Here is a 22687-nt window from a genome sequence, read left to right as displayed (position 1 = left end):
TGGAGCCGAGTTTATTATCAGCCCACTTTCTCTGTTTCCACTTTCTTTTTCTCTTTTTTTCAGGACTCTAACCACGATCGACAAGCAAACTCTTCCACTGCGAACTCCAGCTGAGTTGTTAGCTATAGTCACTATACTATAGGTCTAAAATCAGAGGATGACCGAGAAAATATCCAATTCCAGAATGGTCGGTAGAATGAAAATGTTGACACAAAACATCATAAGAAAGCAATCTAAATGATAATCACACCTCGAAAACTAACACTAAGGAAGCAGCTCTCCCAAAGAACAGTCCAACCCTTTCTCCGCTAACATCATGAGCTTTTAGTTGCATGCTAACTTCACTCTCCCGACAACCCTCAAGTCATATGAGGAACTAGGTGATTCGAATCTACGTTTTACAAAATTTCATTCTATGATGCTATCGTCTATTGAACAGACTTCAACTATACCTCGACTTCCTTTCCTAGTTTTTAGATGGTGATGTTACTTTGTTTTTTTTTCTTTTCCCTTGCCTCTTGTAGGTTCTATTTCCACTTCTCATAATCTTGTCGACCTCTTTATTAACAATAAAATCTACGCCCATGACTTTGATTACCTTGACACAATCAAACAAAATTAACATGAAAGTTTCCGAAACTACATGACAAAATTCAGCAAAATAGCATACAAATTTCCGACTTCAACTCTAATGTCTCCATACTTGCGAAAGAGGTCTCTGCCCAAATAAGTTTCAAGAGACCATTGTTGGAGCCAAGTTGAAGACTAGCGAAAATTCGTGAAAAGACAGACAAATAGAAATAGAAGAACTCGGCCAAACTCAGCAAAACATAAACAATGTTCAAAGTTCAAACCAAGAAGATAATAAGCATAATAAGTCTCAAGTTGGCGGAGACAACCGGAAACTATTCAAAAAGATTCAACATCATCGTGAGCGTGCGTTAGATATGTATTCGTTAACTGCAGAGTAAATGAGGCCAAAATTTTGCTATCCACCACCACAGCTAATTGCTATAAAGAAAACATTATACATTCCATATAAAAATAAACGAGGCATTGCACCTTCACGCATCCACATAACTTTTTTGCACTTTTACATCACATGCAATATCACAAAGGATAATCTCCAGAATAATGACAACTGAGAACAATAAATTCAATTCAATTGCCTAACTAGAGATCCTTTTTCCCCTCTCCTTCACTGCAAGGGCCTTAACAGCAATCACTCGAAAAAACAATATAATTGCTGCTTATTCAAATTCTCTCCTAGATTAAAAATTTCTAGGATTTTTTTTTCTTTTTTTGGTTGTTTTTTCTCCCTTAGCGGTGTTCTACCTAATTTCACACTCTTCTATTCAACCATTGAATAATACATTCTATGATTTCATCTCTTTCAGGCTCAAAGAGAAGATCATGCACAAATCCTTCATATAACTTTATGGTTTTGTCAGATGATGAAGCTTCTTCATAAAACCTCAGAGAAGCACCAGGGTCAGTTACAGAGTCAGCAGTTCCATGCAGAACAATGAATGGAACTCTTATTCTTCTCAGGTTCTGCTGCAAGTAGCTTGTGATCCGGACAATCTCGTAGCCAGTCCTCGCTCTAAGGGGACCCGTGCATACTAACGGATCAGAGTATTTAGCCAGCAGAGCCTCGGGATCTCGAGTTACCGGCATCCCTTTCTTGTATGCAGCACGACATTGGTATCTTGGCAGCAGAAATGAAACTAGAGGAGCAATTACCTGTGTACACCACAAAAAAAATGGACATTAAAAATTTATCTACCTATTCCTTCATCCATTATGTCATAAACCCACATGTTTCAAAAATTTAAGCTGATAAGAACACACACGGATGATTATATCTCTAACGAGTCCCTGAATGGCTTGTATAGTCCTTCATTCTCTTTTTGTCTTATACTGAAGCAGCTTTTTTTAGAAGTTAACAAAGATCGAATTCTAATTGTTTTAGTCATAAAAATTCTGATAGCACATTATTAAAACTAATTTTTCCCAAAAGCTTAAACTAATAAGAATACACACATGAATGGTTGTATCTGTAACACGTCATAACAAGAATAAGTGGTAAGAGTGCTATTATCATTAAGAATGGATTAAGTTGAATTATATATAATATGCCGATAAACATGCTGTCTAAAATTTTAGGTACTTAATCTATTCGTTTAAATCAATTATACACAAAGAAAAGGGTACTATGCTTAATTACCAACAAAAGAGGATTAGAAGGCTCAACCCCAACGGCAGGTGCTGTGAAAACAGCTCCAGTGATGCAGGCTTCAACCTTTGGATCAAGTAGTGCCTACAACAACATAGATATCACTATCGGCGAAAGCATGAATCAGTTTTTGTAATCATTATTAGGTTCTTAACCCTTGTTTGCGGCTAAGTTAAGTTCATGAGCATAAAGCATACCTTAAGAGTAATGGCTGCACCTGTTGAGTGTCCATAGCAGAAACATGGTAGACCCGGATTTTCAGTTACAACCTTCTCAATAAATATTTTCTGTATATCAGAAAATATAGAAAGGGTTCTTATATCAGAACAAAGTTCAAAAGAGCAATTGAGTTGGAAACACTACTATTTAATGAATAAGGTTGTGTTTGATAAGTGTCTTCTGATAGAAGATACAGATACTTAGAGACAAAGACAAATAAAAAGGTTTGGTTTATGTTCTTGTCTCTCATGTTCCTTGTTTTCTTATTGGACAATCAATCATTGATTGACAAAAAATCGTCAATTTTTTTTTGTCTCTACAGAGACACATTTTGCCTATAATCATATCTATAACTGTCCCAACATTTCTGTATTTCTATCCTGCGACAATTACCAAACAGCACCAAATTGAATTTATACAATATTCCCCAAGATTGTTATCAATGGATAGCAAGACATACCAAATCGGAAACTGCATAATCAAGAGAGTGAACATATGCATGTAGTCCATCACTTCCACCATGACCTAAACAAGAACACAAAAATCAGAGTTGAAAAAATGCTAAGCTTACAAGTTTTCAGGACAGATTTAACAGCAGGACAATGATATATATTTGTTAAACTATACCAAGGTTCATTTGCTAAACTAAAATCCATTTTTTTCCTTTTCAAATTTAACAGACACAATCTATGAGCTATGGTTGTGAAACTTATTTTACCTAGCTTATTATGCACTACAAGTAACAATAATCTTACTTATAAATAGGAGCTTCACATGTTTACTTTATCGCACAAATGGGCATCCATAATAACTTAGCCCTGCAACATCCAAATATAGATGCATGTTGAACAATTGTAATAACTAAACTAGGAAAAAAGGACAAAATATTAAAAAGAAAAAAAGTTATCATTGCCTCCTACAAACTACAATATGTTCAAAGGATGACATGAAATTTTGAACTTCACAAACATATATGTATCGATCCTGCTACGTCTATGCCCTTTACAATAAATACCGTTTGACACTAGTATTTTCTTAACAACCAAGCACGCGTTTTTTTTTGTTTTGTTAATTAAAAAACAATTTAAATACACAATTAATTAATAACAATCTACTTTTATACGAGTGTCAAGTGTTTGGTATATACAAATATTTTTCATTTATTATTCAATGCTGGCTTACTACATATATAGGTATGATATAATCATATAATCATATTTCACCATGTTAGGATCAAAATTTTATAATGATAATTACTTTTTTAAAAATTTGTAATACATATTAGGGTGGAATCAACATTTAACACAATTTGATTTGTGACTTACCAACCCAATCCATGGCATAAACCTTGTAGCCACTAGCATTCAGCTGCTTTGCAAAATGACCATATCTGCCACTGTCAAAGAACAATACGCAAAATGGGTTCAGCAATATAATATTATAAGAATTGCTAAATGATAATGGCTTCTCAAACTGAAATTACAGAATTCACGAACCTGTGTTCATTAAGTCCATGCATCAGAATAACTAGTCCCCTGCACATAATAGCAACGAATTATTTTGCAACTACAAATTCAAACCCCCAATGTAAGAAAATACAGCCCGATACACATGCATCCCACATTAACAAGGAGTTTATGAGATTGTTTTATTTCTTTTTGGTTTAATTACTCTGGTCGTTTTGCAAAATTTTTAATTAGGTCTTTATATCTTTTTTTTTTCTTTTAATTGAGTCCTTCCATTGAATCCTTACACTTTTTTTTCTTTTTATTTTATTCGAGTGCCTGTACCAATTATTTTAGTTGGATCTTTATACAATTAAGCCAATCACTGCCAAGAGAAATCTAATTCAAAAAAAAAAATTGGTGCAGGGACCAAGGTTGCGAAACTATAGGGTCGCAACCGAGTAACTAAACCTTTCTTTTTTGCCGAAAATCACAAGCTAAAGTATCTTCAATTTAGGGTATAAAAATTCAATTCAGAATAGGGGAAATGAAAGACCTAATGCTAACCCAGATCCATAACCAAACAACAATAACCACCATGTGTTAACAGAAAAATCCAATTCCCATAAGAAATAAAAAATCATAAATATAATACCTGATCTGAACAGAAACTGGGGTCCAAGATTGTGTGAAAATGCTGTCACCTCTTTTTGTCCCTAAAAGCCAATAATCCCTAACACAATTTTTATCATCATTATCCTCCATTACTCTCTTTATGGCCAATTCCCTCCTTGCACCTTCATCCACCGCCTTCAACGCTGCCTTCATCGCCGCCGCAGCACCACTGCTACCACCGCACCCACTCCTCCACGGCACCATTTTAGCTGCCGGAACCCTCACCACCGCCCCTTTCCGGTGGTGGTGGTGGTGGTGGTGGTGGTAGCAATCATCATACTTCATCATCATCATCTTGTCTTCCTTGGAATTTCTCTCAACCGGAGAACCTCTTTTCCTTCCTCTGAAGGGAAACAAAAGAAGCATAACAACCGCATTGATCAACATGAAGAGACTCTTCACCGCTCTTAGAGATATCAACAACGCACTGCTTCCTTTCAAAATGAATGCCTCTGTCGCCATTCCTTTTTCTTCTTCTTCTTATTTTTTTTGTTTTTTTTTTTTGTTTTTCTCTTCCTTCGAAACTCCAAAACCAATAAATACCTTCCCTCCTTCTTCTTCTTATGAACGAAAAAAAAGGAAATGGAAATGGAGACAGTTTATTATATACGCGTGTTACAGAGAATTTTGCACAAGTTCGCACGCAAAAATAGGTGTGTTACCAAATATAGGAAGAATCCTAAAAAAAGGGGAAAGGAAGAAGAAGAACAACAACAAAAACATGCAATAATGCAAGAAGAACAAGCACAAAGTTAATTAGCTTGAACAAACTGCGTTGGTGTATTTATTATAGTAGATAGTAGAATTAGAATGCTGATAATGAAGATAAGAATGATGGAAGCTTTTCTGTTTGTTTCTTATTTTTGAGAGTATAAATTTCTGGTTGCGTTTTAAGGAAGAGACGTGAAGAGATGAAGTGGTAACCTGTGAAGGACACGTGGTATTTTGAGGCGGTTCGAGAATGTTTTATTTTTTTTGTTGGGAAGTGAAAGTGAGATGAAGATACTAGAAGAAGAGTCAAAAATTTAAAACTATTGAACAATTCATCATCAGAAGTTGCGCCAATCGATCTCAAATAGATTTCATCAAAGGAAGTGGGATTTCATGTGGGGCTGTTTCGTCTTGTCTTTTTCTCTGTTCTTTATTCCTAACAAAAAAATTCTTGTAAGAATTGCTACAATATTATAAGTGTCTTAATGTCGACAATGACATAATTCGTCATAAAATATATTTCATTTAGAGGCATGCTATACATTCATGTAACCATGTAACCAAGTTAGTCCAAATCCAAATAGAATTACGTGTATTAATAACGAGTGAAAACACGCACTTGAAAACCTTCGTTATTTCGCGCTCACTATTTACTTCTTCCTCAATACGAAACCATTCTTTCTCTTCGAATCTCTCTCAAAATCACTCAAACTTCAGTCACGTTCTCTGTGAAAATCACTACTGGAAAAGAATCGCGAGAAGATTTGGTAAAGAATAACCAGAAACGAACAAAAACAGCAACAGAGATTTGTCTTCCTCCTCCTCCTCATTCTCCTCCTTCTTTTTCGCGTTCCTTCTTCTTCACGTGTTTTCTCTTTATCTTCATTCTTTTGTTATTATTGCTGCTGTATTTTTATTTATTTTTTTTGTCTTTTCCTCTTTCTCTCCCTGGTGAAGAAGCAGTAGAAGGTGAGGAGGAAGAGTTTTGAATTGTGCAGAACAGAAATGAACCGAAATGGCCAACTCCACTGGACCGAACATCATTCATATGCTGAATAAAACGTCATAAACATTTAATCATCAAGAAAAATATTTCTACATGCAAAAGGACTCAATTGAACACACTAACAATCAAGTAAATCAAAATGAGCAACTCCACTGAATCGAGCAACATTCATGTGTTGAATAAAACGTCATAAATATTTAATCATCAATAATAGCATTTTTCCATGCAAAAAAAGTTAACTGAACACATAACAATCAGGTGAACCGAAAATGGTCAAAATCACTGAACCAAATACCAATCATGTGCTGAATAAACGTTATAAGCATTCAATCAGTAAGAAAAATATTTCTGCATGCACAAGAACTCAACTGAACACATTAACAATCAAGTGAATCAAAATGAGCAACTCTACTTAACCGAGTAAAATGTTGGTGTTGTTGGTGATGATTATAACAAAAGAAGAAGAACCTACGTGCGCGAATTTCAAAGAAGAAGATGGAGAAATACTATTTTTGTTGATTGAAAGTTGATCACCATTTATTCACCATATGAACATTGTTCGATTCGGTAGCCTTTATGATTTTGATTCACCAGATGAATGTTGTTCGGTTCGGTGGCCTCCTTTTACTTTGTTCAGTGTTTACGATTGTTGAGATAGCATGTAGCAATCATTTCCTAACTGTCTCAACGTAATAACCTCATTCAACTGATTTGAAGTTGAATCATTCATTGTTTCCATTCTTATTACATTGAATTCAATGCAGATCAATAATGAAGAATGCGAGCAGAGAAGAAAAATGCCAACAGAGGAGAACGATGAATTTTATTAAGTTAAAGAAGAAGAAAAAGAACGCGAATAGAGAAGAAAAAGACGAACGAAAACGCGAGAAGAGAATAAGGTTTACGTTGAGAAAGGTTTACATTGAAAAAGGTTTATCACGTAGCAGAAGGTTTACGTTATATACGTTATATGAGGCGCGTGTATAACAAACGCGTAAGGGGATTGGGAAGGCGTGTCTGATTGAAGTTACTTGGATAACTTGGATGAAAAAATTACATGAATGTAAAGTTTTTCCATTTCATTTAATAGATGATATTATTTAAAAAAATAATAAATAATTTTTTATCATAGATAATTTATAACACTAAGAATTTGTTAGTTGCTAAATTGTTCGATAAATTAGAAATTAGAGTAAAGTACTAAATTTGTTCCTTACATTTGGACATGATCTTGTTTTGGTCTTTAAAGTTTAAATTGTCCTATTTGAATCCAAAAAAGTTTTATTTAACTTTAATGTAGTCTCACTATGAGGTCAAAATTAAATAATTAACGGAATGTCCTACATAACAGCAGTACAAGAACAAAATTGATAATTTGGAGAACAAATATAAGTTCTAGAGACACAAAATCAATTTTGGATGCATCAATACATTTATTTATCATTCTCTTTAGTTCTATAAAAATATTTCATTTAAATTGTACAAAAAATGATAAATAAATGTATTGATGCATCTATGATTGATTTTGTGCCTCTGAAACTTGTATTTGTTCTCCAGATTATCGATCTTGTTCTCGTACTGCTGTTGTGTAGAATATTCTGTTAATTATTTAACTTTAACCTCATGGTGGGACTACATTAAAGTTAAATGAATTTTTTTTAATTTAAATAAGACACTTTAAATTTTAAGAACTAAAACAGGATTACGTCCAAATATAAAAGACCAATTTAGTATTTTATCTTAGAAATTAATATCGATTTAGCAATTTACACAAAACTAAACTGATAAATTGTCGGTCGCTAAAGAGTTGGTTTCGAAATCAATTGTTAATTATTAATTAATAATATTATTAACAATCAATTAATTAGAGACCTACACAAAAATAAAGTTAAGGAGTTGGTTTCGAAATCAATTGTTAATTATTAATTAATAATATTATTAACAATCAATTTAGAGACCTACACAAAAATAAAGTTATAAAATAATTAGCAACTAAATTGATAACTAATAATAATTGATTTAGCAACCATCATAAATAAAGATAAAAATGTGTTAGTTGCTAAATCGGTATTGCTGACCGATTTAATAACAAAAAATAAAATTATAAAAACAATTGGTTATTAAATTTGTCACTAAATTAATTTGTTATTTTTTTGTTTCTGTTAAGTAACAAGTACATTTTTTTTTTCTATTAAACTAGGGGTGAAGAAATAAATGCAAGAGATCAGAGGAGGAGGATGGTGAGCAATCTCTGGAAAATGATAATTATGTATTTATAGTAGCATGATAGACTAGTTAATAATCAAAACATTTGGATAATTAAATCAACAGCTTTGTAAGCATTCCTTTTGTTTATTTTTTTTATTGGGTAGTAGGGGTCAAAGGCCTAGACATAGCCAAAATTAACAAACAATTATTTTGGGAAAGTTAGCCATCAAAATTTTGGCAACCATCCAAATTGATCACTAAATTTGTCGTTAAACTAAGAATCCAACAGGCAAGTTTTAAAAATAAAATCAGTTATTAAATTAATCATTTTTTCAATAATTTTTTATAATAATAGAAAATAGTAAAAATATATTATTTAAAATTAAATTTTCGATAGATATCTTTTTTTCATTTATTTTAAATGATTTTATATATAATTCAATTAATTTAAAAAGAATAAAATAATTGAATTAACTATCTTATATAAAGATTGAAAGTATCCAATCTATTTAAAATAAGATTTGACAATTTCTTTTCAACAATAATAAATACTCTTCAAACTTTCTTTCTCGTTTCTTCATTTTTTATCCATCAAAGCATCCTCATTCATTTTAAAAATTTCGGAACACATTAAACTTACTTTTATGTATGTTCTTCTCTGCCATCTAATATTTTATTCCATATGATCTAATAGTAAAATAATAAAATTTATTTTTAAATTTAAAAAAAATTAATATAAAACTTCAAAACACTCTACCATTTTAACGGATAATTCAAATAAATAAACTAACTTCCACCCAATATTACGCAATTCACCCAATATGAATAACGTTACGTGAATAACTCCGAACAGATTTTTATATAAATCAAAACATGTGAATAAGATTTATATTACCACATAAATCGAAACAGGGATATTCGATTTATTCACTTTTGCATGATCTCCTAGTAAATCTAATGAATGTGTTTCAATTTATATGTGAATGAAATATATCCTAATAAATTTATTTAGACTGTTTCGATCTATACACATTGAAAGGCCAATGTAATTCAAAACAGCTTGTTTCGATTTATACTACTACATAAATCGAATCGGTTTGATTAGATTTACTGTGAAGCCATCATATATATATATATATATATATATATATATATATATATATATATATATATATATATATATACATGTGTGTGATATGAACGTTCAATTTTTCGGTGGAAAGAAACAACACAATGACAAGTGAGAATAGTATTTTAGTACTAATGTACTATAGAGGGTCGATTAAGAAAAAACACGTTCTGAAATTAAGTTTACTGATAAGAATCCTCTTAGTGTTTTTTTGAAATCTTCAACGACTTTCGCTGAGTTCCTGAATTCTATAATACAAAAACCTCAGGTTGCAAGGAGTGATGAAACGGGTTGACAAATTATTCTATAGAATTTCGATCTCAGTTTTGCGGGATGACGTGAAGTACGATTCGTTCGTCATAGGGAGTAACGAAGATTTGGAAGTTCTATTCCATTGTCGTAGGCAGTTTCCTGAGGTGAGGATCCCTGAACTGTTGGCCAAGCTTGTTGATGTATGTGGTCTACAGCTCAGGCAGTTCGAACCGGAATCCCGAAGCACTAGCGACGGCAGCCGGTTCTAGTTCGAGGCCTGGCGGTCCCTCCTTATCCATGCTCGTGATTGCGTCTGATCGAGGCAGTGTACGTTGCCTCTCCGTCCTTCGCAACTGATCTACATCATAGTGGTGACGGAGTTGTAGATGTTACTAATACGGCACCAGTTTCATTACAGGGTAGAGCACCAGATAATACAGACGATATTCTGCCGGATGGTGATTAGAACTTGCTTGGTCAAACCTCTATATATTATTAAGGCACTAATCTAACTACTCTATCTAGTTTAATAGTTGTAATAACGACTATGATTAATATAGACAAAAAACATTAACGTAAAACATTTAATACTAATCTTAGAAAAAAAATTTACACTAACCTCTTCATTAATGATACCAGCAACATGGACAAATCCATCCAAGCGATAAAGACGGTCTGAATTATCCCCCGTCACTTTTTTTCTCAAATTTGGAGTTTTTGGCTGCTGAGGATTTGGTGGGATAGCCGAATGATTTGTGTTGTTCGAATGAGTCCAATTCGAATTTTATTTACAGGGATCTTTTTAGTAAATCTAATTGGTCTGTTTCGAATTACTATGGGTACCTAACCGTGAGTAAATCGAAACAGGGAGAGCCGAATTACTATGGACTATACATGGCTATAAATCGAAACATGGTGTTTCAAATTACTAAGGGTAACGTGCAAGCCTAAATCGAAACAGCTCATTTAGATTTAGTTGGATAGGTTTATGCAGCCATACATCGAAATACATTCATTAGATTTATCAAGAGATTATGCAAAAGTGAATAAATCGAATACTCCTATTATGATTTATGTGGTAATATAAATTTTATTCACCTGTTTCAATTTATATAAAAATCTACTCGAAATAATTCACCTAATATTATTTATATTAGGTGAATTGCGTAATATTAAATGGAGGTTAATTTATTTATGTAAATTACCCCATTTTAACAAACCTATTTGAATTTTATGATTTAAGACCTACTCTATTTCTTCGTCATGTTGATAAGTGATAACACTATCAAGTTACTTAAATCTCTTAAAAATTAATGCTATAATTTTTTCTCCAATTTTCACTTATACGTCGGTGTTTCCCCTTCTGATTCTAAATTTACAATCCTATACTCCATCTTAATTCAACCTATGTACAAAGTCAGTAGTGGATCTTGGGAAAAAAAATTTAGGGGCCTAATATATATTCAAGTACTAAATTATGTAAACGTATTTATATTCAAATTAAATATATCAATTTTTTATTTTTCAATCATTATAAATTTTAATTATAGGATTTTAGTAAATTCTAAAAAAATTTAAGAAATTATAATGACCATAATAGCGTTTAGAATTATATTTTTGTTTGTCCAAATTAATTTTTTAAAATATTGAAAATCAATAAACAAATATAAAATGATAAACATAACATCGAACAAGATTTTTTTTTTAATTTTATGATACCATTTACTCTATTGTGCAATATATTTTGACAATGACATAAATTAGACTTATTTAAATTATATATATTGATTATCTGATAAATCATGTGAAATTAATTTATCTTATAATTATAAGAAATATTTTTATTTATTTATATCTTGATTTCATATTATAATTTATTTAAATCATATGAAAATGGTATATATGCTATTTTATTAAAGGTTGTGAGATCAGGGGATTTGATATCATATTGTGCTGAGGAAGGAGTCAGAATTCTTGGAGAAGGAAAGTTTGTGGTCTCTGATAGTTTTCCAGGCAATGATAGAACCAAATACTGTCTCACTTCCAAGGTATTTCACTTACTCTTTTAGAGACTAGCATTAACCAAGTATTTTTTTTTTTCACATTGAAATATATCATATAAATTATATGTTCTTATTCTTTTATTTCTCTTAGTTTCTCCACCTAATGTCAGATCAAATTAATAAGCATGTATTTTTGTTTGCAGATTCCAATTGGAGTTGTTCTGGCTATCCTGTTCCTGTTAATCTGGCTATTTCGAAGATTGCTCCAGCTCTTATTGCTGGAAACTCCATTGTTCTCAAACCCCCTACTCAAGTATGCAACTATTCTTGCTTATAAATTATTATGATTAAATAAAATTAGACTAAACTAGCAATATTAGTTGTACCCTCAAAGATACATTTGACATCAGTTTGATCTCAAAGATTTGTGACAACAATTTACACTATGAAGATCAAATAAGTCCACGAAAAAAGAAGAAAATATCAAATATATGTCGCACGCATCTCTCAAGAATTAAATAATATCAAATATATTTTCCAAGTGCTAAATTGATGTCACAAGTATCTTTGATGAACCAAATTAGTAGTTTATTTAGTGTGAAAAGATGTCTAGGGCCACATACGTTAGGCCCATCAGAGTGATGAACAGGGTGGCATGTGTATTCTGTTTGTTTGCTGTTATATAAATTTATGAAGGACACGGTTACATATAGACACCCATAAAAGACATGTATTTTGTGTCTCTCCAAAATGTTGAGACCCTGGTTTCTGATTCGAGACACTGAATTTGGTACAATTTTATGATTAAAATGCATTTGTGTTGTTTTACAGGGTGCTGTTGCTGCACTTCACATGGTGCATTGCTTCCATTTGGCTGGTTTCCCCAAGGGCCTTATTGGCTGTGTCACAGGAAAGGGTTCTGAGATTGGTGACTTTCTTACTATGCATCCAGGTGTGAACTGCTTCATACAAGTGTTTTGTGTTGTCCACTATTACTTGTAAAAGGTTCACTCATCGAATAATCGATCTCTCGAACTTTTCTAAATGTGCATACTGACCATGCTGACAAAGACAAACTTTCTACAAAAAATAACACGGCATTTAACAAAGTTTAAGGGATCATAATTCCACATTTGAGAAGTTTAGGTGAGTAATCTGCACATAGTTCAAAGTGCAAGATAACTTGGAAGTTTTTGTTATTAGTGTTGGTGGGTCCCCAACTTCAAGTGGGGCCCACACAACTTAAAAACAAAAAAAAAATAAATAAATAAATAAAAGAAAGTGGCTAAGCCACGGGGGTGAGAGAGTGAGAAGGCTTCATTCATTTTGAATGAAAAGAAAAGAAACAGCAAGGGTTTCGGCGTTGGAGAAGAAGGAAAATTTGGGGGAAAAGAGCATGGCTATTTTGATCATATTGACTTGGTAAACTTGCTCCATTTCTTATGAAATTTTAGTATGTTATTCCTGGTGTAGAGATGAACATTAGGATATAACTTGTTAGTTGTGTTGCTTTTTCTTTTGCCTGATTTGAGATACTCACTTAGTGGAGGATTTATGTTGATTCCATCAGTTTTGATGATGTATTTTGTTGATTGTTGAGATGCCCTAGTGTCACTAGAAAGACTGTTTGTGTACCCATTATTCTAATAGTGGAAGATTTTTCTGGACTAGGTCCCGTGGGTTTTTTGTCCCTCTTTTGGGGGTTTTCCCACGTTAAAATTCTGGTGTCTAATTATTTAATTTCTGCCATTATATTTGCTGCTTGGAGTATCTCTGGTATTGCCATTTAATTGCACAGGTTGTGGGAAAATTATTTTTGCTGCTTCCGCTGTTAGACAGGTTCTTGATTTAAACCTGTGTTGAGTTTTCCCAACAAAGTGGTATCCAGAGCTTTGGTTGTTTATTTCTGTGCTGATTAAATGGAGGAAAATACTCATGGACCGAATATGGTCAAATTGAATTCCCAAAATTATTCAATTTGGAAGACCCTCATGGAAGATATGTTGTATAGCAAGGACTTGTATGATCCTGTGGAGGGAGATAAATCCAAAGGTACTAAATCCGATGCTGAATGGAAGAAGCTGAATCGGAAGGCAGTTGCTTTGATTAGGCAATGGCTTGATCTTAGTGTGTATCCACATGTTGACACCGAAACGAATGCTGAGAAGATGTGGAAGAAATTGAAGGAGTTATATGAGAGAAAGAATGTGCAAAACAAAGCATTCTTGATTAGGAAGCTTGTCAATATGAAGTATGTTGAAGGTAAATCAATGCCGGAGCACTTGAGTATTTTTCAGGAGACGGTGAACCAACTGACAAATAATGAAATCACTTTAAATGATGAGTTGCAAGCCTTGTTGTTGTTGAGCTCTTTGCCTGATAGTTGGGAAGTTCTGGTTGTGACACTGACTAACTCAGCTCCAAATGGGAAGTTGACGTTAGCAATGGTTAAAGAGAGCATGTTGAATGAAGAAGCCAGAAGAAGAGAGCGAGGTTTGACTAATGCCTCCTCACAGTTAGAAGCACTTGTTTCAGAGTCACAGGGGAGAAGTCAAAGTAGAAAACCTCACAGTTCTGACAGGTCAGAGAGTTGAAGCAAGTCAAGAGGAAAGTATAAGCCAAGAAAGGAGTTCATTTGTCACCATTGTGGCAAGCCGGGGCATATCAAGAGGTATTGTAGGTTCTTGAAAAGAGAACAATCAAGGGGAAGAAACGAAGACAAAGGTAAAGATAGTGATAAAGAAACTGCTGCTATTGTCTATGAAGATGTTCTTATCACATATGATGAAAATTATGTGAATCTTGTCTGTGATGATTCCACTTGGATTATGGACTCTGGTGCCTCATGTCATGTCACTCCGAAACGTGAGTTTTTCACTTCCTATACTGCCGGAAATTTTGGCAAGATCAAATTGGGAGATAAAGGAGTGTGTGATATCATTGGTATGGGTGATATGTGGCTTGAAACCAACATATGATGCAAGTTGCAGTTGAAGAATGTTAGGCATGCGCCAGATATGCGGTTCAATCTCATTTCAGTGAAGGCATTGGATCAAGAGGGGTATTGCACTTCCTTTGGTAGTGAAAAATGCAAGATTACCAAAGGAGCTCTCATTGTTGCTAGAGAAGATAATAGTCTCACTACTCTCTACCGGTTGCAAGCAAAGTTGTGCAAAGAAGATGTGAATGTAGCTGATGATTCCTCTTCTGATTTGTGGCATATACGTCTTGGTCACTTGAGCGAGAAAGGACTAAGCGTCTTGGCCAAGAAGCACTCACTTCCAGTGAAAGGTACAACTTTAAATACTTGCACTCATTGTTTTGTTGGAAAGCATGCTAGAGCATCATTTCATAATTCTGGACCTCATAGGAGATCACATGTTCTAGATTTAGTTCACACTGATGTTTGCACTATGGATGCTAAGACTCTAGGTGGTGCATCATATTTTGTTACTTTTATTGATGATTATTCTCGAAAAGTGTGGGCTTTTGTTTTGAAATCTAAAGACCATGTGCTCGGTATCTTCAAACACTTTCATGCAAGTGTTGAAAGAGAAACACGAAGGAAATTAAAATGTGTTCGAGCAGATAATGGTGGTGAATACAGGGGTCCGTTTGAAGAGTATTGTAAAGGACATGGAATCAAACTTGAGAAGACGGTTCCTAAGACTCCTCAACATAATAGAGTTGCAGAGAGAATGAATCGCACTATCAATGATAGAGTAAGGTGTATGCTCTCTCATGCAAAGTTGCCTAAATCCTTTTGGGGTGAAGCGATGAGGACTGCAGTAGATTTGATCAACCTTTCTCCTTCTGTTCCACTTAATGGTGATGTTCCAGAGAAAGTTTGGAGAGGAAAAGATGTCTCCTATAGTCACTTGCGAGTGTTTGGCTGTAGGGCTTTTGTTCACATTCCAAGAGATGAAAGGTCTAAACTTGATGGGAAGTCAAAGCAGTGTATCTTCATGGGTTATGGTCACGAAGACTTTGGTTACAGATTATGGGATCCGGTGAGCAAGAAGATAATTAGAAGCCGAGATGTGATTTTTCTTGAAGACCAAACTATTGAAGATCTTGAGAAGACAGATAAGTCAATAACTGTTAGGCGTTCTGTTGATGATGAACCTGGTCCTTCCACTAGACCTCCTGTTGATGGGGGAGATGTACAAGTTGATAATGATGGTGATGATTTGCATGATGAACCTACACCGCAACCTGAGGTGCCAGATGTTGAAGTTCCACCTGAACCACCAGTTGAGCCTGAATTGAGAAGATCTACTAGAGAGCGTCATCCTTCTCAGAAATACTCTCCGCATGAGTATGTGATGAACACTGAGACTGGGGAGCCAGAAAGCTACCAGGAGGCTATGTCTGATGAGCATAAGGAAGATTGGTTGAAGGCCATGCAAGAAGAAATGAAATCCTTGCATGAGAATCACACTTTTGAATTGGTGAAGTTGCCGAAGGGTAAGAGAGCATTCAAGAATAAATGGGTATTCAAATTGAAAGCGGATGAAAGTGTCTCACGGCCAAGGTACAAAGCTCGATTGGTTGTGAAAGGTTTTGAGCAAAAGAAAGGTATTGATTTTGAGGAGATTTTCTCTCCAGTTATGAAGATGTCCTCTATTCAAGTTATGCTTGGATTGGCGGCTAGCTTGAATTTAGAGGTTGAGCAGCTTGATGTGAAGACTGCATTCCTTCACGGTGACATAGATAAAGAAATCTATATGGAGCAACCAGAGGGTTTCGAGGTTAAAGGAAAGGAGCATCTTGTATGCAAGTTGAAGAAGAGCTTATATGGGCTGAAGCAAGCGCCAAGGCAGTAGTACACGAAGTTTGATTCCTTCATGGAAGCTCATGGGTACAGTAAGACTTCTTCTGATCATTGTGTATATGTTAAGAAATTCTCTGATGGTGATTTTATAATTCTCTTGCTTTATGTTGATGACATGTTGATTGTTGGTCATGACACTAAGAAGATTGAAAGTCTTAAGAAAGACTTGAACAGATCCTTTGCTATGAAGGATTTGGGTCCTGCAAAGAAAATTCTCGGCATGAGTATCACTCGTGACAGGAAGAATGGGAAACTGTGGTTGTCACAGCAGAAGTACATTGAGAAGGTTTTAGAGAGGTTTAGCATGAGTAATTCCAAACCTGTTAGTACTCCACTTGCTAGTCATTTCAAGCTGAGTTCGCAGCAATGTCCTACAAGTGAGAAAAAGAAAGCGGAAATGAAGAAGATTCCATATGCATCTGCAGTTGGCAGTTTGATGTATGCTATGGTTTGCACCAGGCCGGATATTGCTCATGCCGTTGGAGTTGTTAGTCGGTTTCTCTCTAATCCTGGCAAGGAACACTGACAAGCAGTAAAGTGGATTCTCAGATACCTTAATGGTACTTCCAGAGTTTGTTTGTGCTTTGGGAGTGGCCAACCTGTGTTGGATGGTTACACAGATGCAGATATGGCTGGGGATCTTGATTCAAGGAAGTCTACTTCTGGTTATATGATGACTTTTGCAGGGGGAGCTGTGTCGTGGCAATCTCGACTTCAGAAATGTGTTGCTTTGTCTACTACAGAGGCAGAATACATTGCTGTTGTTGAAGCTTCTAAGGAACTCTTGTGGATGAAGAAATTCCTACAAGAGTTAGGCATCAATCAAGAGAAGTTTGTGTTATTTTGTGACAGTCAGAGTGCTATCCATCTCAGCAAGAATCCGACGTTTCATTCCAGATCGAAGCACATAGAGGTGAGGTATCATTGGATATGTCAAGCGCTTGAGATGAAGTCATATGCACTTGAGAAGATCCATACTGATGATAATGGTTCAGATATGATGACTAAGAGTTTACCTGCAGTGAAGTTTGATTCCTGCAAAGAGAAGGCGGGCTTGGTAGAGCAGCCTATCCCCACTTGAGTTGGTGAGGAGGAGATTTGTTGGTGGGTCCCCAACTTCAAGTAGGGCCCACACAACTTAAAAACAAAAAAAAATAATAAATAAATAAATAAAAGAAAGTGGCTAAGCCACGGGGGTGAGAGAGTGAGAAGGCTTCATTCATTTTGAATGAAAAGAAAAGAAACAGGAAGGGTTTCGGCGTTGGAGAAGAAGGAAAATTTGGGGGAAAAGAGCATGGCTATCTTGATCATATTGACTTGGTAAACTTGCTCCATTTCTTATGAAATTTTAGTATGTTATTCCTGGTGTAGAGATGAACATTAGGATATAACTTGTTAGTTGTGTTGCTTTCTCTTTTGCCTGATTTGAGATACCCACTTAGTGGAGGATTTATGTTGATTCCATCAGTTTTGATGATGTATTTTGTTGATTGTTGAGATGCCCTAGTGTCACTAGAAAGATTGTTTGTGTACCCATTATTCTGATAGTGGAAGATTTTTCTGGACTAGGTCCCGTGGGTTTTTTGTCCCTCTTTTGGGGGTTTTTCCACGTTAAAATTCTAGTGTCTGATTATTTAATTTCTGCAATTATATTTGCTGCTTGGAGTATCTCTAGTATTGCCATTTAATTGCACAGGTTGTGGAAAAATTATTTTTGCTGCTTCCGCTGTTAGACAGGTTCTTGATTTAAACCTGTGTTGAGTTTTCCCAACAATTAGTATAGATGTTTTAATTCCTTTTGTTATTAGTACAGATGTTTTACAAATTGTAGTTGAAAGATTTGACATCTAATTCACCTTAATCCTCAGTTTCACAGGTGGAGACACTGGGATATCAATCTCAAGAAAAGCTGGCATGATTCCTCTTCAAATGGAGCTGGGTGGAAAAGATGCTTGCATTGTTCTTGAAGATGCTGACTTGGATTTGGCCGCCACTAACATCGTAAAAGGAGGCTTCTCTTATAGCTAACAAGAACAATGCTACACAATAATATATCAAATTGCTTAATCTGAACCTTGTGCTGGATTTATCATATTTCTAATAATAGAGTCTAGATATCGAAGATAAAAGGGTAGCCCGATGCACAAGTATCGCTCATCAATGCAGGGTCCGAGATCAAAGAAGGAAATCTATAGTTAGCAAATCAATTTCTTTACTTGAAACATATCCAAAGAAGGAAAACATTCCATGAAAGGACCATCACTATCATATTCTTGTTTAATCATTTAACTAGAATGAATATCATTAAAAAATCTTTACACTAATTCAATCTTTTGTTAAATTAAACATCAGGACCTACCATGTTTAACTTTAATAAAAGCACAACAGATATAGCTCATCTCTAGATTCATAAGAAGGACAATTCTTAATTTCCTAACTCAAACACTGACAAATTATAAATTATATAATATTCTATGTTCAGTGGCCAAAGGTGCACAGCAGTGAAGGTTGTTTTGGTCATGGAAAAGGTGGCGAGCTCTCTAGTTAAGAAAGTCAACGAAAAAGTTGCAAAGCTAACTGTTGGTCCGCCGGAGGATGACTGCGACATCACACCGGTTGCGACAGAGTCCTCTGCTAATTTCATTGAAGGGTTGGTAATGGATGCTAAAGAGAAAAAGGCAACATTCTGCCAGGAATACAAGAGGGAAGGGAATCTCATATGGCCATTACTGCTGGATAATGTTCGTCCGGATATGAGGATTGCGTGGGAGGAGCCGTTCGGACCAGTTTTGCCAGTTATCAGAATAAATTCTGTTGAAGAAGGAATCCACCATTGTAATGCTAGCAATTTTGGACTTCAGCTATGCATATAGCATCACTTTTAAACAATATGCTTAACTGGGAGAATAAGAGAACCTTCATTCAAAATTATTGCAATTTATGTTTCATTATTTTTTAATTCATTTCACTTTTTTGGGTGGATATCTTTCAAATGTTGTTGTCATCATCGTTGTCGTCGTTGTTATTTTTTCTATATCACACTTGAGACCTTATGGATTAAGTATTTTCTTCATTAAGTGGAGTTGGTTATATGGATTAATAGGGTTACCACTTCTTATCATTCTTGTCCATTTAACACTACAACATGTTGATTATAATTATAGGAAGCAACTAGCTCCAACACAATCAGTTCATTGATCCATGTCCATGATTCTTTGACAATTTGTTGTTTTTTTCCCTTTATCACTTATTTATTTCCTTTTGTGTAATTTAGGGATGTGTCTTCACAAGTGACATAAACAAAGCAATAATGATAAGTGATGCAATGGAGACCGGAATAGTTCAAATTAATTCAGCAATAATATTTTCAGCATGGAGTGCAAGTAGCAGAGGTAAGCTAGAAATCATCAATAGGGTTGACATTAAATTAATAAGGTGATCAGTAAGAATGGAAGGAGGACCGGAGGCAGCAAGTAAGCAAGAGTTTACAGAATTTCAGAAAAGAGCAACCAATTCACCCTACATCATGCGCCTTACTCTATCTACTAGAATTTGAGGTTTCCTCTTCGGCTATGATACCGGTGTTATCTTAAGAGCCTTGCTTTACATTCGCGAGAACTTTGTAGAAGTTGATAAGAAATTATGATTGCAGGAAGTCATTGTAAGTATGGCTATAGCGGGATTATTAGTGGTGCAGTTGGTGGATGGATGAACGACAGATTTGGCCGTAAGATATCTATCTTGGGAGCTGATATTATTTTTTTTCTTGGCGCAATAGTCATGGCTATTGCCCCTTGGGTCCTCATCGTTGAAAGAATTTTGGTTAGTTTTAGAGTTGACATAACTTCCATGACTTTCTCTCTCTACATCTCAGAAGCTTTCCCAACTGCCATTAGAGGAGCTTTCGTTTGTATTAATGGTCTCCTCATCACCTTTGGCCAATTCCTCTCCTACGTTATCAATCTTAAGTTCACCAAGGTATATCTGCTTAGATAATAACTAAGAACGGTTAGTTTATTTAATGTATTTGACTAAACTATTTGAAATAATATGTGTTCATATCTTATCTATCTTGATTAACTTGTGCAAATTCGTGGAACGTGGCGTTGGATGTTTGGGTGGCCAGACTTCTGGCAGTAGTTCGGTTCGTTTTAATGTTGATCCTACGTGAGTCACCGAGGTGGTTGTACAACCAGGGGAATGAAAATGAGTAAAAAAAATCTTGAAAAAGATTTACAAAGCGGACGAGCTGATTAAAGGGAAGATTATTCAGAATTATGTATACCGAAAGTTTATTCAAAATCATAATGACAAAAAGAAAATTCACATTTATTATAATAACAAGGCACGAGAATAATTTAATTTGTTGTTAGATATTTATTTCAATTGAATAATTTCTGAATTCCAATATTTTTAAAATATGAGGTGGTAATAACTAATAAGTCGTAAATCAAGACTTAAAAAATGATACGTATATATCAAGATAGGAGACATAGAACGCCTTTAATCATTGTCACTACTAATGTGAATTGAGACTAAAATCAGATATTTTTTCTATATCAGTAATTTTATTAGTATGATGATCGATGTTTTTTTCCATAAAAAGAGAAAAGGGAGTCAAGATACTTCTTGGTGAATAATTACACTTTTTATTTTTAATATTAGAGAAGAATGTGTGTTTTATTGTATCATGAGATCAGTTGTGTATTACAAAATTGTGGAAGAAAATGAGAAAAAATCTGAGGGTCAGATTCGCAAATACGAGAGTCAGGTTTGTGTTTATGGGTTCTTATTTTTTAAACCCACAAATCTAAAGGTTAGATTTTTATAATTTTTTTATTTTAAAATCACAAATCTGTGGATCATATTTGTGTACCAATCAAATTTTATTACGAAATTCGATTCAGATTTCTTATCTCTATATTAAAAAAATACTCAACCTATCTATACCAATAAATAACACATTTTCTTTCTCCGTTTCAAAAAGAAATTAGCCGAATAATAAAAGTAGTTCAGAGTGTGATATGGGGGATACTAGTACTGTAACAATAATAAGCACAAAGACCATCTTTAAACCGTGTAATATATATAAATACATTGATCAAAATGATGGCCCACACCTCACTTCTTTTAGATCTGATTTCGTCATTTTTTCCAAATACGTAGAGGCATCGACACCATCTCTACCCGATTGATAAAAATAAGAAAGCTGCATATATGCTGCATTATACCAAAAATTTGGTTTTATCATCAAAGAGGTCGAAAGCTACTAGCTCTATACTTAGTGAGCATGTGTGTGAAATGAGACTTTGGCTATTGTATAGTGTTACCCATATCATATTTAGTGTATTTTGGGTTCTCATGCATTGCAATCACAAAAAAAATTTCTTATAATTATAATATAAAATCAAGATATAAATAAATAAAAATAAAAATTTGACTTTATTAAAAGAAAGAGGAAAAAAATATATTTCTAATGGACAATAAAAAAAGAAAATGTGATTGAAATAAAAATTAAATTTATGACAATAACATTGTGAAGGACTTATGAGAAGAATGAGCATTAATTCAACAACTTTATATATTTGAAAAAAGTAAAATTATTTTTTTTATAAAATTTTTGGGGACCATGATGCCCTATTGTCCTACATTTTTAGGGACCATGATGCCCTATAGATATCGGTTTAGAGGTGAGTTGTGGTGTAATCTTATAACAAGAGAAATTCCTTTGTCACACATTCTTAGGTTCTTACACTACTCACCATACATGTACAAATAAGCTAATATTGCTCTTGGTACCTGGTCATATGTCTTTGTTATTTTGACGTGCCTCTAACATTCTCCACAAGTATATAATAAATATACAAAAATATGTCATACTAGTTGTTTTTGTATTTATAGAGTTTTTAAAAAATAAAATTATGGATAATATAGAAAATGAAAAAAAGGATTACCAAAATTTTATAAAT

At 34.2% G+C, this 22687-nt stretch overlaps 1 protein-coding gene and 1 pseudogene across 1 annotated transcript; one reads left to right on the top strand and one right to left on the bottom strand.

Annotated features, from left to right (window-relative positions):
• Positions 1–1039: 1039 nt before the first annotated feature.
• LOC130979715 (uncharacterized) lies at positions 1040–5359 on the bottom strand. Its single transcript, XM_057903240.1, has 7 exons — positions 4556–5359; positions 3952–3990; positions 3781–3851; positions 2916–2980; positions 2434–2523; positions 2228–2320; positions 1040–1743 (listed from the first exon to the last, which is right to left on the bottom strand). The coding sequence occupies exons 1-7, from the start codon at positions 5035–5037 to the stop codon at positions 1342–1344; spliced, it is 1242 nt and encodes a 413-aa protein (XP_057759223.1). The 5' UTR covers positions 5038–5359; the 3' UTR covers positions 1040–1341.
• A 4551-nt stretch (positions 5360–9910) lies between these two features.
• On the top strand, positions 9911–20714 carry LOC130981333 (NADP-dependent glyceraldehyde-3-phosphate dehydrogenase-like; annotated as a pseudogene).
• Positions 20715–22687: the final 1973 nt, after the last annotated feature.

This window comes from Arachis stenosperma, chromosome 5 (genome assembly GCF_014773155.1).
Source record: "Arachis stenosperma cultivar V10309 chromosome 5, arast.V10309.gnm1.PFL2, whole genome shotgun sequence".
NCBI classification, from domain to species: Eukaryota; Viridiplantae; Streptophyta; class Magnoliopsida; order Fabales; family Fabaceae; genus Arachis; species Arachis stenosperma.
Note: the sequence above shows the minus strand (reverse complement) of the source record. Positions and strands in the feature narration are given on the sequence as shown.